The 21744-nt window shown below is 33.8% G+C and overlaps 2 protein-coding genes across 5 annotated transcripts in view; one reads left to right on the top strand and one right to left on the bottom strand.

Moving 5' to 3' along the window:
- Window positions 1-2652, bottom strand: part of LOC123720840 (lysine-specific demethylase 3A) — a 137070-nt gene extending 134418 nt beyond the window's left edge. The window contains exon 1 of the mRNA XM_045677629.1: window positions 2351-2652. Within this exon, the coding sequence (XP_045533585.1) occupies window positions 2351-2506 (156 nt within the window). The 5' untranslated portion in view covers window positions 2507-2652. The remainder of the gene's footprint in view (window positions 1-2350) is intronic.
- Window positions 2653-3091: 439 nt separating this feature from the next.
- LOC123720884 (receptor expression-enhancing protein 1) lies at window positions 3092-21744 on the top strand. 4 transcript variants are annotated; one of them, XR_006756107.1, is made up of 9 exons: window positions 3092-3218; window positions 8526-8598; window positions 9202-9399; window positions 11216-11329; window positions 15740-15882; window positions 16844-16957; window positions 18487-18643; window positions 19340-20485; window positions 20851-21744. XR_006756107.1 is itself a non-coding variant. In XM_045677710.1 (8 exons), exons 1-8 carry the CDS (start codon window positions 3187-3189, stop codon window positions 20914-20916), a joined length of 897 nt encoding a protein of 298 aa, XP_045533666.1. In that variant the 5' UTR covers window positions 3092-3186; the 3' UTR covers window positions 20917-21744. The 4 variants fall into 4 exon arrangements, 2 of the variants coding, with proteins under 2 accessions (XP_045533666.1, XP_045533668.1); XR_006756108.1 differs by lacking the exon at window positions 16844-16957; XM_045677710.1 differs by lacking the exon at window positions 19340-20485.

Below are 21744 nucleotides of genomic sequence, written 5' to 3'. Positions count from 1 at the left end.
TATCTCTCAGCACTGTAACAATTTCTAAAATGTATAACTTTGTTTATTGCAACTACCTTTTTATTTGCCTTAAAACAGGTAATATGTAAAAGTACCCCCCTTTTGAAGTACCAAAAGGTGGGGCAATTGATATGGATTTCGTTAAACAAAAGGGAAACAACATAAATGTATACTATAAGGTAATTTTGAATGCTAAGAGTTCAGGGCACCCAGCTTCACCCATTGAAAATCTTTTTTTGTCAGAAAGCCCAATTACTGAGGAAAGCTATAATAAACGCGGGTGAAATCGTGGGACACAGCTAGTCAAGCATTGCTTTATCATTTGATCGGAAACCTAAGGCCTAGACAGGAAAAGCAGTTTCATTTGAACTACAAAAGTAAACAAAAAAAAATTATTTTGTATACCTTCTGTATCATCAAAATATCTCACTGTGAAGGTCGTATTAAATTAATGTTTTCCATTATCAACTGAAGGTTTGTGCTGGTTATATTAAATTTAATTTTCCTTTTACTTCCCATTGACTGTAGACAAGGGACATTTTCGCCTGTACAATGGCGCCTCCTTAGAACTCTGCGACAGAACAATGGTCTATAAAACTTCGCAAAGAACCTAAGATAAGACTTCGCAGGAATTGTACAACAAATGAACAAACTGTGATATCTTTGTTTATTTACACGAAATGGAGGAATTTTATATATGGATTTAAATAAAAATCTGTTAAAAATTATGTCACTCATCTGTCGATTGCTAAGGGACCAGAGACAAAACTTCAAAATAACTGTCAAAAATCGGATAACCTGCGTCAATTCTAGTTTTTGATCGCTGACCAAAAACATCTTAAAGTCATTGGCTTAAAGGTCTCGTTACCAGGCCATAAAATGATTTAAAAAAAACTAAAATTCATACAATAACAGCACGAGAATTATATAAAATCGAATATTTAACGTAATTTAATAGAAATAATATATTATTGCATGTAAAACGTGAGCAGCGGTGCTTCCTACAAATCGTGTACTATCGTAAAGTAACTATACTTACATAATATAAGTACTGGCCATCTTTAAGTTTGTAGCTTACGTATTATTGTGTAACATTGGTTATCATGTTACTGCATCGCCTTGATATCAAGTAGGTAATCGAAACAAATGAAATCTTTGTGCTCGTTAGTTGGCTGTGATTTCACACTCTTGGCGGGAGAGCAGTGCAATGGAAAGACGGCGTCTATTTATAAATGAACAACATTGGATTGGAGCGAACGCAACATCGCGTTCTGTTGATTCGCGCTTTCTTCGTTTCTCTTCAAGACTTCATATTGGATGTTTTATTTAAAGTGCAATGACTGCTTGACTAGTTATCATTGTGTCAAGTGAAAATAAATAAACAGGGTTTCGTTTATTTTTCTGTGATACACTGAGGTTATTAAACCTCTTGATGGCCGATTGAACAATAAAGACAAAAATAATTCTCGAATCTAAACAGGTTTAAGCACCCGTAAACTGAACGCTGCTATCCCAACGATTTTCTTTGATGTTGAGCCCGATATTTTTTATTTTTTCAAATCGTTCGCAGATCGATTTTGTTCTCTTTTGTCGCTGGTCTTTGGGCTGGCCGGCGAACATGGCTCAGTTCAACGTTACGGCCGGTGCATCGGTAGACAAGGGGCGATGAACTCATGTGCATTCTGTTTAACTCCTAATCCCGATGTACGGTACAAGTGTCGATGATTTATTTGTCGGTGCTACCTCATTGCGTAACCTTTGCGACTTTTCTACTAGACGCGGAAGTAAAGGGCATCTGTTAGTAAGAAGTGTGGTGTGTATAGCTGCCGCATTTACTGCACACCTTCATATATATTATTTATTCATAAATATTTACTAAAGAATTTAATATGTAAATTCTTGTATTGATCATATTTATTCAGAAAAGCTTTATCATGAAGAATTATGTGATTGACATTTATATTCTCTAATTATTTAACAATTAGGTTAAAACATAATACTTAACGTTATACTATGATGATACTATGTTATTAATAGAACGAATGCACCTGACGCAAACTAGCTGAGTAGAAACAGGTGATTATCGGATGCTTATATATTTAAAAAAAAATATTTGTACATTGCCCAAGGACCTACATAATGATTGATATTGTTGGACTAATGTGCTTTATATCCCATAAGTATCCTATTATATACATAATCATTAGTACCTACTAATCGTAAACTTATACGCTATACGGAAGTAACCGGGAAGAGTTGTCATAATGTAAAGGCGGGTTAACCATCGAAGTAATGACTTAAACTACCAACAAAATATCACCAATTAGAAAATTATAATCGTATAAATTACCTGTAGATCTCTATTCTTATTATCTTTGTGGGATGCTGCTCTGATAACACCAGCTTTCCACCCCCATTCGGAGGCTTTATTCACATCAATTTTTGTCACACCACTCACAGATAAAAATCGTTTGCCAACTAAATCTTCTCGATATCTAAAGGCCATAACGAACTACACCATCACATCATTCACAGTAAAAACACACAAACGTCAAAAAACGCTCAAACGCATAGTACACTTCACCGCACGCCGAACGAAGAGAAACTATGAAAGTTAATTAAAAAAAAGTTCCAAACCGAATGGGTGCGAACTCGACCAGTTTCAAGAGATGAAAATTATCAATGTTCCTCGAGTTTACAGTACCCTCCAATAATGAAACGTATAATAATAAGCGGAGTATAACTCGACCATTTTATATATGTATTTGGCTGGAACAACATAGCATTAGCTTTAGGAGTTTTCAGTTTCTGTTGTATATTCCATTTCTAACAGATGATTTGTAGTTGTTCACGTGTTAAAACAGAGATGTCACAGCTTTAAATTTTTATAATATACATATATATAATGATAGATTTTCAATAAGTTTCAACGATGAATTTAAATCAGAAAAATATGTCGTACATTATTTTTATAAAATTGATAGATAAATTAAATATTTTATTTTTTATTAAATTATTCGTTTCAGAACGCAATTGTCATTCCGTGATCGATTTTTAAGTCACGTGATCAAAACATTTTCGATTTCAAATATGGCGGATTAGTCCAACAACATTTTACAGGGCAGTCGTGTTTTGTCATGTTTTCTTTTGTGACAGTTTTTGTTAATCTTTTTACGTGATTTTAATATGATATCGTCGATAATTTCACGTTTGGTTATGTAAGTATTATTACTATTTAATATTAAAACGATAACATTTTAAATTATCTATTGGTTGAAAATTTTCTTTGTCCTTAAATAAAAGATAATTTTGTTGTTATAATATTATCGTTTATCTTATTCAATTTGGTTATCCCCATAAGACTTGTTACAAATTTTAGTTATACTTTTAAAATATATACTCTTACACAAAATATTCATGATTATTTTCAGTTTTACTAGCAAAAAAATTGTAAATGTTGACATTATGATTATGTATAATTATTATACTAAATATATATTCTATGTATCTTTAGTATATTTATTATTTCTAAAAATGAAGATTGCTTCTTAGTTGTTACAAATTAAATATAAATATTATACAATATTATCTGATTTTAATTGATAATAAATAATCCTTTCTTGCTAGGATGCACTTCTTGCAAAATTTGTAGAAATGTTTTTTAATGAACTCCAGAACAGCTCGGTTAAATTTACCATATTTTTTAAACAATTAAAATAGATCATTTTGCCGCTTGATGTTTACTACCACTGTTGTTCTTTAGGAGTCTGTTATCTATTGGTCTGTGCTGTATGCATTTATTTTATGTTTTAGATACTAAGTATCTAGCCTTCATTGGTTCCAATATTTCTGAATGAACTAGGATTTGAAAGTATTTAATCTGTATCAATGAAATAAAACTGATTTTGCAGAAATTTGATTAGAAAACCTAAGGGTTTTTGCCCCACTGTATTATTTTGACTAGGAAGATATTAATTGACAAGTGTTTATTCATTAAAAACATTGTTAGTTTAGTTAGACAGAAAAAGTAAAGTTTAATTTTATTAAGTCTGTCTAAGGTTATTTTTTTAAACAGTATTAAACCGTAATACGCCGATAGACATAGGATACATATAATAAGCATGCAATGTTGGTATAGTTTTCTTTGGTATAGTTTTATATGAATGTGGGGAACATAGCCCATTATAAATCAAAATTGTAGTTGCCATTTTTTTGTCTTGATAAGTGTATGAAATAATTGTTCACCACAACCTTATCAATCAATCAATATCAATCTTATCACCACAATTAAAAACTCAAGTAAATTAATCAGAAAGTTTTTTGGAAATATTATAGAAACTTAAAGGACTACATATAGGGTAGGATATTAACAAACTACATTAGAATTAGTAATATTCAACATTTATTGGCTTAATATGTAATCGTCTACATAAAATAATTGTAGTATTTATGTCGCACAAATGTTTTAGTAGACAATTTATCAAAACTAGAACTTTAACTGCAGCTGGCATAAGTCCAACTTTTCTTAAAACAGAACAACTATCCCTAAAATTGGCAGCACCCATCTTTTCACTTTTATTCAGTCAGTCATCAGCTAGATAAAGTACTGTCGGCGATTTAAAATTCGATGTTTTTTTGTTAAATCTTTGTAACTGTGTCATTTGAAAGAAACAAAGGAACGTTAGTCGAACGGTGGTTCGGAATTCGTCATCTTGGTGGCCCAGTGCACTGCCGGGTGCTATTTTCGGAGCGGCCCAACGGTGCTGGTGTGCTGTGCAAGCTTTAGTCTGTGACGATCGCTTGCTTATACTGCAATCCAAGTGAAGTGCGTTGACATCTAACTGTAGTGTGATTCATTTTGTCAATCGGTCTTTCTGCTTATCTGTTCCGAGTGTGGTCTTATTCGCGTTGTCCGGAGGTCGTACACCTTGACTGAGAAATATTATGTTCTTATTCAGGCCGGTCTTGCCTTATTAGGCGCAACCTCGTTGTGGCCTAACCTAGTTACTTGACTTATACATATTTACCAAATTATTCACAATGTCATCACAACCCAAACCTCTTATACGCATTACGATTTATTATGAAGATCTAACAGTTGCTGTTATTTATATTTGATAGTAAAGTATAGAGATTAAATCTGTTTTATTTTGTCATCTACTCAGCTTCATACTCATCTTGTGTCGTTAATTAATACAATTGATTATATTAGTTACATCCTGCACTTAAAGAAATTCACCATATCATCAGTGTTACAAATGAAATTGATATACATACTTTAAAAGGCATACACAACTAACATTCACCAGGACGTTTTAAAATATTGCAAAGTTCGAAATTTATTTATCTACAATTTATTTATTATATTACTACCGTTAAGGATTCTGGGAAGTATTAAAACGCCTAATTAACTTTATAAGTCTGTTACCACATCAACGCTGGATTTCAACATGAACTCATTTGAAATTGTAATAGATTGTCGAACGCTTGACTGACTCCTGGTAGGAAACGCTGAATTCGCTTATTGATTTTCTTACGAATAGTAATTTATATTTGAGTTTTGGTCTTATGGATACTAGTTGAGGTGTTTCAGTGTATTTCCAAGAGATTATTGTTTAATTGATTTTACACAAAATTAAAAAAAAATCAGTCATATTCATCAATATCCAAAAAAAAAACAACTTTTCGTCATAGTGTTACAAATAGTACTACTTACAGTTTTATTCTATTTCGCACAGAAACAATTGTCCAAGTAGCTCTTAATAAATTTTTTTTGTACTAGAATATTTCCTCACATACAAAAACTTTTGGTAGCTATGAAGGGGCGGATTAGTAGTGTCCATCATATTTCTTCCCTTTTTTTTAACTATTTTCCTTACTAGGGTTGCCTGGAAGAGGTCGCTTGTTAGCGATAAGGCCGCTCGATGCTTTTCTTATAATTCTCATGTATTGTGCTATTTATTCTTCTATAAACGTAAGGAAGTGTAAATAATTAAATTACATTTGCGTTTTCATATTCAGACTTTGTTTTGATAGTTGTGAATATACCTTTTTTTTTTGATATCCGAGGTGGAAATCCATTTGCGCATTTGCCCTCAAAGGTTGCAGGGGTATGTGGGACTCGACCCATGCCAAAATCTCTGCTATTCAGAGACTGGGTGAACAATACCCACTAAAACCACCTCGGGTAGTTCCTACAAAGCCGCGTTACCGAGGCTCCGGGGTCGCTGTCGCATTCTACCGGGACCTCAACGGCATGATACCCTTACAAACCTCCGGTGCAGTACACACTACATAGGAGGTAGGAGACGGGCATATCTTCTCCTATTTTCTCCCCGTCTTATACCCGTATGATTCGTCCTAAAGGGCTCCCTCTCTCGTTCTGCTGTCTCTGGTATCCTTCTGTAGCATAACATGCTCACAGAAGGATACCACTGCATTCCAAACCTCGTCACTGCCGACCATTTTTTCCACAACACAAGGCAAAGAAAGGTTACTCCCCACCACAAAACAAAGATTGTCACGCAGCTGAGACCACTGCGGACAATCCTCCAACGTATGCTGTGCAGTGTCATCATCTGCGCCACACTCCAAGCAGCTCGGTGTTGGTTCCCGCCGCACAGTTGTGAATATACCAACTACTTCTGCAAAAAAACATTATGACTCTTTCACGCAATCATATCGTAAAATTAGCATTGTGCGTAGACAGACATTCCATATCACGTATAATATGACACAGATTTGAATTCGACGCATGTATCACGATATGTTGCCTTATTTGGTTCGTAGAGAGCCTAGCATTAATTAGGTTACTTAAGGTACCAGTAGTCATGTAGTAATAAAATTTCGTTCACTCATTTCGTGTGCATCGCCTACCGGAACAGAGGTTTTTGAACCGTAACTAAAACTATTATCCGTTCCAGAAGTAACAATGACTATTTTAGTATTGGAACGTGGATGTTAAGGAAGCTTATCGTAAATGGGGCAAATGTGATGAGCAAGATTGTATTTTTGGTTATTGTATAACTAGCGATTTGCGTATCCATAGGATGGGTTTCTAGGCTTATGTGTCAGCAATGTCTTTAATATCAAAATGGTATATGCAAACTCGTGTATTTTCTTGATACAAGAACAAGCTAGGCTAATTGCGACTGATAAATCTTGAAGGGCATATAATTACTGTTTTAAAATCAATATCGTTAAGACGTGTAGTATACGAACAAAGTATACTAACTGGCAAGTATATGCATTGTTTGAAATGACTGGCACATATGTGTTTGTCTATTTATAAAGTTACACGATCGTGCATCTCTACAATTGCATCTTTTATTTTTAAAAAAACACTTCTATGCGAGGGGTCAGCGTATGGTTAGGGCTGGTTACTCAATCGTTCGTTCTTAACAAACAAATGCAGAAAAATCAAATTAACAGGAATTTATATGGCAGATATGGACAGTAAAATCAAAGATGTCGTCTTTGTCTATTATTTATTAGAGGTCTTTGTGATGTAAGTTGCGAGTTACTTCACCTTGATAATGGAAAGATCAATCAAACAGTTGAGAGCAATTTAAACCGAAGCCCAGAGTTGCATGAAATGTCTGTCCGGTTCTTTATTAATCATATTTGCTGTAGTGACTCGTGTTTACGAATGTTTTGTTATTATTACATTGTGCTAAACAGTGCATTGCAAACAATGAAAATATCAAGAGTATTGGAACTTTGATTTGCTACTTGCAGTCTCCTACGTTACTCTCTAAAACTGGATACCTAAACATATACTTTGTAACTAAGCACCTTCGTCTTGGTTGAATCGGTATTCTCTATTAATAGTACAATAATAACTACACAATATACATGTAGGTGTACGAATAATGCTTTGAAATTACTTTTTGAGGCTAAAATCCATTATTCATAAGACATCCTTGCGCCCATCGCGGTCACCCACGACTGCTTAGTCACGTTCCTTTCTAATAACAATTAACTCAAGTGTATTAACATTGGTTTAAATGAAATGTAATGACCTAAATATTGATCTATAAACACGCAATTCTTCGAATGATTTCCATCCCAGTCGTGATAAATTGCTCGGTCGGTGCACAACGGCACAATATGAACTAAGCTCGCACTCGGACAGTCTGAAAGTAATCATTCGTATGCGTATCCATGGAAACGAAAAGAGCGCGTTACCGTGACGACAACCCTGGCTTGTCGCTGAGTCTCGGCGTGACGAGTGTCCGCCACATTGTCACCCAACTAGAGGCTCGATACGCTCGTGTCGTTGCTAGAAACGCCTTTGAAAAATCACTCGTTAAATACGAAGGCGATTCTGAAGCCTATGAATACTATGACTTGCCTCTCGCGCTGTCGAGAGGCCAAGTGCTGAAAAGGCTCTTCAGCAACATTGGAGTAGCATTTGGGAGATGCATTCCTAGCGTTACGTTCGCAAACTTTGGTCTACTGTCCATTGTGACCGGTCTCTTGGCTCCGAAGATGCTGTCTTATTTGCTGATATATCCCTTTTGCAGATTGGTATTTGGCACCCTCTACCCGGCATACGCCTCATATAAAGCTGTACGAACGAAGAACCTAAAAGAATACGTGAGTACAAATTTCTTATAGCAACTGTATATCTATTTCAATAAGCTTAGAATGTCTATTTTTATCGTGCCCATAAATTTTTAACTTAATACTTCAGTCGGTTCAGTCGTGTGTGTTTTAGTTTATTACATCAAGTCCAAAGATAATTTATATTTAAACAGTTCCAAAAGGAAAGTTATTATTTGTAACATTATTTTGTCTCCGTATTAGAAGGGCAGCTTTAGTGTAAACGCTTACAAAACTCCACCTAGCCTTGTATACACCGTAATTGGTCCGAAACGCTTCAGTTCTCGGCCATCTCTAGTTTTTCATTTAGTTGTTATTTCAGCTAATAAGTAGATCAGCGGCTCGGTAAGATTTAGGTAGCTGAGCTCGCGTGTAACATACAATAACATTTATTTATAAACTTAACGCGGAAATTGTTCAGAACACGGTAGCGTTTTAATAAAAAAATACACGTAAATACACACACATTCATTGATGTTTGTGATCTAGAATTTATTAGACAAAAGGATTTTTCTATGACAGAAATCAATGAAATCTCTCTGTATTATTTGAACGTTTTTTGATGACTAATTTTTAATTGTTAACCTGACATTCCAGGTAAAATGGATGATGTATTGGATAGTATTCGCACTGTTCACGTGCACAGAGACGTTCACGGATGTCTTCCTCTCCTGGTTTCCGTTCTATTACGAGGTGAAGATCGTTCTAGTCCTATGGCTGCTGTCGCCAGCCACCAAAGGTTCTTCCATACTCTACCGGAAGTTTGTGCATCCGGCGTTATGCCGACGTGAACAGGTACGTTGGCGAGGTGTAGAGTATAATGTAATGGTCGTAAATATTACGAAAAATTATCTGTAAGCATTTTAAAAATTTCAAAAATTCTCGATACCATGTCGGTTTTTAGTTAAGTAGGTAGTCAATATAGGAAGTTTACCGTAACTTCCTTTAACATAGTCTTACAGCGTCTAGAACAGTGATTGAACCTCTATTGTGCCATTTCCACCGTAACCTTTCTAAAATTCTTACGCCCAACTAACAAAAATCTAACATAATTTTTAATATAGCAAAATTTAATTGTTAACGAAAGAAAGTGGTTTTTAAAAACACAATGGAAACTGCAATTTAAATTCCAAATAATTTCAACAAATTTTCGTATAGCACCCCTGTGGGGCGTGAGCGACACGTTGGAAATCATAGACATAGTATAGGTCCTAGACTCTAGGACATAGAAAAAATTCAAAGAGCAACCTTTTTGAACATTTATTAACAACTCATAAACTGAATGTTACGTGTCAATTGTCAATTAATTTTTTTCCTGTTGCAAATATTTGGGTGAGTTGATAGATACATCGCTTCGAGTGTTGAATTTCGTTAGCTAACTGAACTTGACCTTTAGAAGGTTTTTGGAATGATTCATGTTATTAAATATGGTTTGAAACCTTGGTTATTTCTTACTTTTGTCGTATTTGGGTACAATTTTTCTTTTGGTCTTGTTGCTCCATCTATATATTTTTTCCCATATTTTTCATACAGGCATAAACCGCTACACTGATCTGAATAAAAATGTGTCAAGATGAAAAATCAGTATAGCGTAACACTATCGATATTCATGCACGTCGCTAGTTATAAAATGTATATTTTTTATTAACTCAAATATTTTTTTTAATACATTATTATTATTAATTATTAATTGTCCGCGATGGACTCCTAAACTACTTAACCGATTTTAAATTAAATTGGCACACCGTGAGCAGTCTGGTCCAACTTAAGAGATAGGATAGCTTAGATCTTTAATTATAGTCGCAATTTTACTTTATTGCAAATTATTTGTCTATAATTAATTGACAGTTAACTCCAAAATATTCTAACAGATGTCGATACTTTTCGACTGGGTTGAGTAAGTAATCAATAGATGGCACTGCTATGGTAATCCGACAAACGTGTCATATAACCTACAATTGAATATCATGATTACCACGTGTTAGGCTAAAGTATAAATTAAATTTATTTTGTAGTAAACGAAAAACCGTGAAATTCAATTATTTCTACCTTTATAAATTTTTGGTGTTAGCATAGCCAACCATGTGTTACTTAGACCGAAGTGTAAATCAAATTCAAATCGTAGTGACGATAATACAGTGAAATTATTGTTTCGTGTCACGGTATTAAGGCTAACTAAAACCACATTAAGGAGAAACGAAGTTCGCGGGGGCAGTTAGTACATTATAGTTCACAAATCAGCATCTTCATTCCTGGCGTTAATACCTTTATATTAAAGGCGTTTACGTTAAGAGGTACGTCTTAGAGGTAATAGGAATGTGTGCGCGTATAAAATACTCAGATTTATAAATATGTTTGATGATCATTTGGCGATCTAATAGATAAGTAGCAGATCAGCCTTCTGTGCCTGACACGCGCTGTTGACTCTTTTGGGTCGTTCGAGCGAACGTTTGGCATATAGAAATTCCATTGATTAACAGCCGGTGATAATTCCGATCATCTGGAGCCACTAGGCCAATACAGCTCTGCGTACGCGTATACCTATGCGTATGTACGCGTACGCGTACGTAGATTTCTATACTCAACTAACAAACTATATGTTATTTTCCAGGAGATAGATGAGTACATAGCTAAAGCCAAAGATCAGGGTTACCACACAGTGTTAAATCTCGGCACCAAAGGCGTCAACTATGCCACCACAGTTATTATGCAAACCGCCATAAAGGTAAGTCTGACATTTTTGATGGCATGCTTGATTAATATTAATAATAACTGGTATTTTTGGATTACAGTCGAGTTTTTTATCAGTAACATATCATTTGCAGTATAACGTGTACCAATGTTTAGATGTATTCTGACAATAAGCCATTTGTAACTTTAGACAATGTAATTTGACCTTTTTATTTTAAATGTCTGATGGGACATTATATATATCTTTTTAAATTATAATTTGAATTTACGTAATTTATAGCTGTTTTTTTATTTAAATATAATAAACAATATGTTTTCTAATTTTGGATCCTACATAAACCTACATTTATAAATATTCGGCTTATCTTAGTCTTTTTACGAATGTTAAAATTATCTTTGATTTGATAACGTAGACTTTATTTGAAAGTAAATAATTGATCCCTATTGGAGTCTTGTAACCAAATTTTAGAAATACCAGTTTTTATTATGCGAGGAATGTGGTATAACAATTCCAAATTGTTCACTTTGATAATATTTTTTTTATTTTTTGATGTGATTGCGGCATGTTTAGTTTCGTTGTTTGTGGATATATTTTTGTTAGATCTCAGCTCTATATGTTTTAATCGTAAAATAAATATGATTTTTATTTACATGTGTTAGATCATTTATATTAGATGCCAGTCGTGATTGCAATTTGGGGTCGTCCATTGTTCATGAGAGACGTAGGAAAATATCACCAATTTCCATGTTTATTTCTGAACAGATTACTGGGCAAAATTAACTGTTTTAGACCTGATTAAAATTACTAAAAATCAATATATGATAACCTTAATATTAAAGTTTAGTGGAATAGTTACTACGTGGAAAAATCACGTGATCAATGAACGACCCCTCGCTATTTGTAATTGCTGTATGTAGCCCATCTTTTTCCTTCATGGAATAAATCTTCTAGAGGCCCGTACAGTCCGATTATCCTTAATTACGCTGAACTGCTATTGACCACAAATGTCCACGTCGCGCGTCACTGGGCATGCCGATCACGATTCACCGCTTCCTATACATTTATTAACACGCTTTTTTAATTTCCTCCCACCCACCGTATCCCATTGAACCCTGTTTAGAACTTGAATCTGCCGAATGCTGAACCGGTATCTCGGGACGCCATAGACGGATACCCATATGAGAACGTGGAGTATCAACGCGGCGACGACAGCACACCAGGAGTGGTTGAAATCGTAGAGTTAAACGATAATGAAATGGAGGAATTGAACGATCCAGATTATGAACCAGATAATTCCTCGGCCAGGAGCCGCGGTATTGTCGTACGTAAACGCAAACCCACAAAGGAAAAGGAGAAGAAAGCGAGAAGTAGATCGAGAGGTCGCAGGACCAGGAGTCAAGCCGCCGTCGAGAAACAAAACGATGAGATATTGGTTGATTGAAGTGTTGTGTTTTGGGCGATGACCGAACGTAAATTAGATATAAATAGATAAATTTAAACAACTAAGTCGATTTTTTTTTGCTGACAATGATAATAAACTTCGGCTGTCAATGACAATAAACTTCGGCTGTCAATGACAATAAACTTCGGCTGTCAATGACAATAAACTTCGGCTGTCAATGATAATAAACTTCGGCTGTCAATGACAATAAACTTCGGCTGTCAGTGATAATAAACTTCGGCTGTCAATGATAATAACTTCGGCTGTCAATGACAATAAACTTCGGCTGTCAATGATAATAAACTTCGGCTGTCAATGATAATAAACTTCGGCTGTCAATGATAATAAACTTCGGCTGTCAATGATAATAAACTTCGGCTGTCAATGACAATAAACTTCGGCTGTCAATGATAATAAACTTCGGCTGTCAATGACAATAAACTTCGGCTGTCAATGACAATAAACTTCGGCTGTCAATGATAATAAACTTCGGCTGTCAATGATAATAAACTTCGGCTGTCAATGACAATAAACTTCGGCTGTCAATGACAATAAACTTCGGCTGTCAATGACAATAAACTTCGGCTGTCAATGACAATAAACTTCGGCTGTCAATGATAATAAACTTCGGCTGTCAATGACAATAAACTTCGGCTGTCAATGATAATAAACTTCGGCTGTCAATGACAATAAACTTCGGCTGTCAATGATAATAAACTTCGGCTGACAAATTATAAATTTGATAGGATTTTTAGTGGCGTGGCTCGTGGCTTGTGTTTACCTTACATTGGCTCCCTAAAAACAACAATCCCTCCGGAAAAACAACAATCACTGCTTGAAAAATGCTATGCTCTAAACGTATTTTGTATCCTTCGAACAGCTGTTTACTTTGTAGACTTATGTATTCGGGCATAAATTCATATATAACCAAGATTTCCAAAAATGAATTTTAATAATTTATTTTAATTTCGGCATCTCGAGTCGGTTTTATTGTTTAACTTTAAATATTTATTCACATAAAAACTTTTTCAATTATCTTAATACAGGGTATAAACTAGAAATACTTCTCTTCACTATGGCTGTCAATCTTCGTTTCCCACTCGTTCATGTCAATTGTCAAAATAAGCGATTGAAAACCAATTGTTTATGCGAATGGCATTGATTACTATGAAGTGTTGTCGCGTTAAAGTTAGTTATGGGTGCAATTTGTTACGTACATATCGGGTATTTCAAGCGAGCCACATTGAATTCCTATATAAAAACTATAAGCTTTAGTTTTGTTTTCATTTTGTTGAGTGATCTCATTCAGTACATTTTAACGCATAATTCCTCGTTAATGCATTCTCAAACAGATAAAATGGCTTGCGTACGTTTTTTAGTTTTCCAAAGAGAATTAAATATAGGCAATAATTAAAAGTTCACTACTGAAATCTTTAGTCAAATAAAATGTTATGCGTTTTAACGTCAAATATTCTAGTAGTAGTAAAGTTATTTTAATATTACGCGAATATTAAGCAAATTTCAATATGCTCTGCACAGGTGACCTGTGTGACTTTGACACTTGACATTTTGTTTGACACGTGTCAGTTAACTTCAGTCCCCGATATATTTAACTGTCTTTGGCATTTTCGCATGTCAGCGTGTGTATTTTGTGTTCGTAGTTTGTAATGTATGACTGAATTAGTGTTATTGTTTTTATACTCTTAAATAAACGATAGTTAATCCGACTTGGATTTTATTATGAAGTATTTTTGGCGCTATAATACCACAGACAAGAAAATACAGATTGTCAAAATTTTGGAGTTTACTCCTTAAGAAACGATTTGAGTTATAAGGCCCGGTACGGAAATTTTATGAGGAGTAAAATCAAGTGTAACACGAAAAGTTGAGGCGTTACGTAGAAAGAGACAAACATATATATCTGTAGGATTGAACTCATTCTCTCTCTAAAATTGGATTTGTATAAATTGAACACAATTATTATTATTTATATTGCTTTGTAGCATACTTTATGTAATACGCTTTATTGAAGTAATATAAATAATCCGAATAATTACAGATATATGTTTGTTTCTCTTATCATTTTAGCAGATGCGTTCATTTACCCTTTTTTTCTATTCGATATATATCATAATTATCGTTCGTAAGGAGTAAACTCCAATCGTGCGTCGTAGCTGACACACACACACATTTTTTTTGTTTTTTTTGTCACTCACACATTGAAACAGCACACTCCTCGCTCAATTTAACCATGCGATTATCACGGTAATTGAATAAAGGTTTTAAAACAATTTTTTTTTCTAATATAGTAACATAATTTTTGGTGGACTCAAATTTAATGCTAGATCGGGTCCAATATCATTAACCTCACAATGGAATACTCAAAACAACTAAATAGTAACTGTATCACGAGTAGTTAAACGCATGCGCTTCCCACACGACGCTTGTGTAACACAATGTGAGTATGTTTTGTTATTTTTTTATTTCAGCCTGTGTAAATGGACCAATATTTTGCTTATTTGTTGTTTTTAATATTAGAGAAATACAATTTCAGAGTACTACAACGAAGTGTCTCTATGTCAATCTTGCTTGATTTTTATTAGAGTCAAGATATTTGAGCTTATATGCTGTGAGCAGTATAAAAATGTTCTATTATAACTTTTATTTTTCGTGAATTGTTATAACGTTGTACAAAAGACTGACTCAAGTTTGTACGGCACTTAACAGTTTTTAATGGAAATCTATCTCGAACTATCGCGGCCATTATGACAAATGCGATACTTAAATACGATTTATAATTGCTGTAAATCTTGTGCTTAAGGCTTATTTAGGATTGAGGTAGCCCTGATGAACTACATTACATACATTTATTCAGTGCTTTTGACCTGGAAGAAAAATAAATTGACCACATATGTTGTCTGACTGTCCTTGAGTAAAATATTTAAAAAGATTTAATTAATTGCAATTTTTTTCCTTTTTAAATTAGCGAAAACTGTTTCTAGGGAGGCGGTGGTTTAGTTCAACAGCTGCGCAAGAGTTACAGTCTATCAGATTTGACTGAATGTGAGCCTCGTGAGGAGCACGCCGCTGATGAGGTCGACGATGTGTTGACGGAACCTAGGCTTATCAGGCGCGCTGTCAAAAGGTAAAGTTTGTGTCGCTTTCTTCTCATTTGCCTCGATGGTTTGCTCAGATCGGAGGAATGATGCTCTCCGTTCGTTTTTGTAAGTGTTTTTTCATTTGTTGTGATTAAAATCAGATGATTTAGTAGGTTGAAAATGTATTTTATAGTTAGTGAACTAACTGTCAAACGTTACCCTTAAAAGCTGGCTTGCTGTTTTATTTATTTATAACACAACATTACACATACTACTAGTTACAATTGCTATTTCGCTTGTGATACGTAAATAAATAGTTACTAAATACCTCGGACGATAATATCGATGGGGAACTAGTCAAAAAAAATACATATTAAAAAAACTTTTGTCAAGTATGGACTATACATAGACAAATATAAAACACTAGCTGCCTCCGGGAACTTCGTATCTCCTTAATGTAGTTTTAGTTAGCCATAATACCGTGACACGAAACAATAATTTCACTGTATTATCGTCACTACGATTTGAATTCGATTTACACTTGGGTCTAATTAACACATGGTTGGCTATGCTAACACCAAAAATTTAAAAAAAGTAGAAATAATTGAATTTCACGGTATTTCGTTTAATACAAAATAAATTTAATTTATACTTTAGCCTCAATAACACGTGGTAATCATGATATTGAATTGTAGCTTATATGACACGTTTGTCTGATTACAATAGCAGTGCCATCTATTGATTACTTACTCGATCCAGTCGAAAAGTGTCGACATCTGTTAGAATATTTTGGAGTTAAATAACAAATAATTTGCAATAAAATAAAATTGTGACTATAATTAAAGATCTAAGCTATCCTATCTCTTAAGTTGGACCAGACTGCTCACGGTGTGCCAATTTAATTTAAAATCGGTTAAGTAGTTTAGGAGTCCATCGCGCACAAACATCGTGACAGGAGATTTATATAATATATTAAGATTACGCTGCTGAAAATACGTTATTTTCCAGCGCTTATGCGGCTCGACGCAGTGCATCGGAGTCGAACAGCCGTCAGCCGCTTTACTTCCCCGAAGTTGACGTTGATGTCAGACCTCGACCCAGACTTGAAGAGCCAGACTTCAGGTGGCTATTATTTTGTATATTCCACTTGGCTCTGTATTTTATGAACTCAATTCACACACTTGACACACAAGTTCTAAGTACCGACATCGTTCCATAACTCAGCAAGCTCAGATATTTATATGTGTACGGTTCGGTGACCGTCGATACACAATTTCATACAAAAACATAAGTCCTGAGTACAAACCTCGTTTCGATATATCCTTAACAAGAAAGCATACAATTGTCAGTTGTATGGAGAAATTATATTGGTTTGAGAACAATAAGAGAGGTTAGACTTAATAACATTGTGATACCTTGCCTTACAATAGTTACTACTAACAAATGCAATAGCCAAACAAAACGATTCGAGTGAAAAAAAGCAGTGAATCGAAAAATATGACGATCGGCCGATTTAAAATATTTCGGAATACCCTCAAAATTTACGAAACTAAAACTATGTATTACGAACAATAATCCGGTGTTCAAAGACACCTAACTTACGGCGATCATTGAAATTTCCTTCAATTTGATAATATTTTTAATATAGAGACTCTTTATAGGTAAGAAAATTGGACATAAGTTGAACTTAGTTAAAAGTGCAAATAATTTGCAAAAAAGCCTTTTTTATTTGTGTATTAATTTCCATTTCCAAGGTTGTTTGTATTTACTTCTCCGGGCCCCTCTTGGGTAAAGGCCTTTTCCAACCCTTTCCAGGTGTCTCTATATGTATCAGTGCAATTAGTATTTAGTTTTTATGGATAAAGAGGATCGTCTATATAGTTATAGAACAATGTAAAAAATATTACACAGAAAAATATATAAATAGTTTTTTTTGCACAGACTATTATCAGTTACAACGCCTAAAAAAGAAGACTAAAAACTGTCAATTTTGAAATATTAAAGATTTCAGATACGAAAAAATTATTCAAACGTATATTTTGTTTTCGGGAGTTCTGATTTTTACAGATTTAACTCTCAATTACTACACAACAATTCTTCAATGCATTTACTCTTTAATTCATATTAAAATAGTCTCATTACACTTTTTTAACCAAAGCAAATCTGTCTCTATCAGTCGAATAATGTTTACTCTGTGATGAAAAGAGACGGCTGACTACTTGTGAGTAAAATTGGACTGAGACAGTCGATGAAGTCTTATTAAACAAAGTGCAAATTAACATTTATTGGATATGCATAGGTTTCTAAAATAATTTAATTTGTTTATTGGTATAAATCTAATTATGAAGTACTTAATAGGTTATAGTATAGGAAGGCTCACTGCCTTCGTACCTGATAGAAAAAGAAACTTCTCGAAGTCTTATATTGAAATTAGCAATTCGTATTTGTGGGCACAGCTTCCTTGGTTAAAATTTTGCGCTGCTCGCGTTGCTACTGACTGCAGACTCCACCCACCGCGCCCGTATCATTACAGAAAAAAGCGGTAAAATCACCGATACGGTGGAAAAGAGGTGTTACCCACATTATGCACATTTTTATTAGCGTATAATGTTGTTTATATTTAGTTATAAGCTGTAAATCTTCCTTTCCAGCCATATAAAGTCTACAGAGGACATAAGCTCGGGCTACTCGAGCGCAGACAATTCGACGTCCCTAACGCGTACGGCGAGTGTGGGCGCGTCTGCGAGGTCGCGAGCTAGAACTACCCGCACTACGGTCACGACGATCAAACGACCGCAGGCCGCTGAGGTCTGCTGAATTAATTCTGATGAGATTCAATGTGGAAAATTCAATTTCATATGTCAAAAATATTGAATAATTTTTAAAAAAAATTATTTAAAATATTCAATATATTAACACATTTAATCTCTTTTTTTATATAATCGACAAATAATTTGTACGCATAACGTTCTTATACGGTCTAATATCCCAATTGGGAAAATATAAAGCTGTTTAATCTTTAGTATTTGTATTGTTCTTGGAGATGTAATCATGATCTAAGATGAAAGGGTTCGGTGATAAGCAGGGTAGGAATGGTGCTCGTATAGAGTTGGTTATAGAACGAAATATATGTAAAATGTGTTTATTGGCTTGAAAAATTACAATCGGAAACTTATTTATATTTAAATGTAATGGTGGTAATTCTAATGTTGTGTACAAAGCAATAACTATAGAATATGATAAATCTTAATTTTCCGATTCACTGTTGTTTTCATTTAATTTGACATGCTGAAATAGAAAATCTATTCAATTAATCTTTAGATGTCTAAAATTACATTTTTTTTCTGTCTAACGCCTGTTTTATTTTCGTTTGTACGAAATGAATTAGCACCATTATCCACGTCTATTGCATGTTTATAGGCATTGCTTAAGTCTGATACTGCATTTATTAGTATATTTATGAATTATTCTTTTTGATTTGGACTTAGCACTTTCTATTTAAAGGATAAAGAAGTTATCGTCGAGGAGCTTTTGGAGGATGATTTTGATAACACGATGCCCCCTCTCGAATCATTATCCTCTCCTTTATATCTCTCCCACACTGTGCCGCCGTTTATTTACCAATACGTTGGTGATCAAGTTAAAATCATTCAAGTTTTAGGCAATTATCCTTTGGGCTCTAACAACGAGACAAATAATGCTAGAACTGAAAGGGACCAAGTCGAAACTGATTCTAATAAAAATGAAGTGAAATTTGAAAAAACAGAAGAAACAGATATGGATAAAGATAGCAAAGAAGATAAAAGTCTGATTGATAAACAATGCACATTTACAGATGATATGAATGTCAACGAATCTGACGATACACTGCCAAATGAAAAACTTATGAATGAAGCTATTCAAGAAGAGTTTATTGATACAGAAAGTAGATCGGTTAGTGATGACTCCGTTGACAGTGACGATGAAGCTTCCTTTGGCACACCGGAGCCGACACCAAAATCCGTGAAAAAACTTTCAAAGGGAAAATATGGCAAAAGCAAAGCTCCTCTGCCACCGAAAGAAAACGAAAAAGCAGAACTGTCAAATACTGATATAGATAATTTTGAAATTAATGAAGTGCAAAACTTTGAGAGCACCGAAATTTTAGATTCCAAACTTATTTTAAATGATAGTCTGAACGTAGACTCGGATCGACGATCTAAATCAAAATCTCCCGCACGAGGAAGTGGAAGTAATCTGGGTTTTGGTAAACTGTTACAATTTCCAAGTAAACTCGCTTTTTGGGCTAAAGGTGATGAGAAATCAAAATCTGATTTATCAATATCAGCACCCAATGATAGTGAACAATCTTCCTTAAAAACAAATTACGAATTTCAAAGTTGTTTTGATATCGCCAATACTTCCAAAGAAATTTGTTTGACAGAATTAGAAAATGGCTCCAAAGAAATGCACAAAGAAAATATTATACAAGGTATAAAAGAGAAGAGTGACGAATTACAAAAATTAATCAAAACTAAACTTGAAAGTCACCCAGAGTATAAATTTATTCCTTTAAATGATAATGTCACATTGTCAAAGAGCACAGATGTGTAACCCTCCTGGTTCCATTTTATAAAGCTGCGAGACAACTGAATAATCACTTTATTTTTAGTGAGTCTTGCATGGATTTATGGTTTTTTATTTGTATTTTTGTGTATTTTATTATTTTTAGATAAATAAAATAGATATAATTTATATTTTAATTTTTATGGCTTTTACATAAATAGTGCTTCTACACTAATGGTTTTTGTAAGTTTTGTTGTTTATTTATTTGTGGTGTTTAAAATTTAATATCCTTTTACTGCTTGCCTTTTTAATTTTTAATATCTGATTTAGATAATCTGGTATTAAAAATGTGTGTTTACATTCTAAATAGTATGTTTGCCTGCTGAGTTCCTAACTAATTGACTGATACATTTATAGAACAAAATATGTGCTTGGCTTCTTATTAAAAAAAAAATATTTTTTATTTACAGGCAGTGCTGTCGGCCTCTGCTACAATACCTCGCGCAAAAAAATCTAGTAAAAGGAAAACTCAATAAACACATTCAAAGAACTAAAAATCAGTATAATTTAAATTATTTATCATCTATGCTTTTAAATAAAGATCAAAGCGAAGCATGTTTTAATTATAATTTGTTGTGCAATTAGAAAGTTACCAATAATATAAGCATTAAATGCAAATACTTAGTGCAATAAGGGTTTTGGTTATGAGAAAACTAATCTCAAAAGTTTCTATTTCACTTTGCTTGTTGAAATCTAAAACCCGAAGGGTTTTTTTTTCTTTGGAAATATTATTTTAGCCAAAATTTGCCAAATTTTTAGTAATTGGATACTTCAATAGCATGAATAGATTATAGATAGAATAGATAGTTGTATGCCTTGATAAGATACTCAAGCCCAAAGAGCCTGTTACACAAATAATTTATTTCTATAAAATAGGAGGCTTCTGACAATATAGTGCACTATGGTGTGTGGTACTCATGAATATTTATGACATTACGATAGTTAATTATATTATATAAATATTTATGTAAACATGTTTTACAATTCAGAGACCATTTATGTTTTAACCTTTTTTAGATCTGTTATAAATTAGGATTTGACATTATGTTCCTTATGTAGATTTTAATTTAGTGTAGTAGAGCACAAAATTATTATGAAATTACGCTATTACTTGGACGTAACCATGACAAATTTAAATACTATTGTAAATATATATTAATCCAAGCATTGGTTGAATATTGTAAGGGGCTTATTGCTTCCAGTGTTGTAGCATTTGTGCACATCAATGCTCTACAATAATGTAAGTTCTCTAAGTATTTAGATAATGATGATCATATTTGTGTTTCAATGGAATAAAAAAAGAT

Source organism: Pieris brassicae, chromosome 2, assembly GCF_905147105.1.
Source record: "Pieris brassicae chromosome 2, ilPieBrab1.1, whole genome shotgun sequence".
In the NCBI taxonomy this organism is placed as follows: domain Eukaryota; kingdom Metazoa; phylum Arthropoda; class Insecta; order Lepidoptera; family Pieridae; genus Pieris; species Pieris brassicae.
This window is presented reverse-complemented; position numbering and strand designations above follow the sequence as displayed.

Bases quoted from the DNA above. Each gene is read 5' to 3' on its own strand.
- LOC123720884 (XM_045677710.1), top strand. From the start codon at position 3,187: ATGATATCGTCGATAATTTCACGTTTGGTTAT. The intron at 8,599-9,201 runs GTGAGTACAAAT...CTGACATTCCAG, and splicing joins CGAAGAACCTAAAAGAATAC to GTAAAATGGATGATGTATTG. The intron at 9,400-11,215 runs GTACGTTGGCGA...GTTATTTTCCAG, and splicing joins CGTTATGCCGACGTGAACAG to GAGATAGATGAGTACATAGC.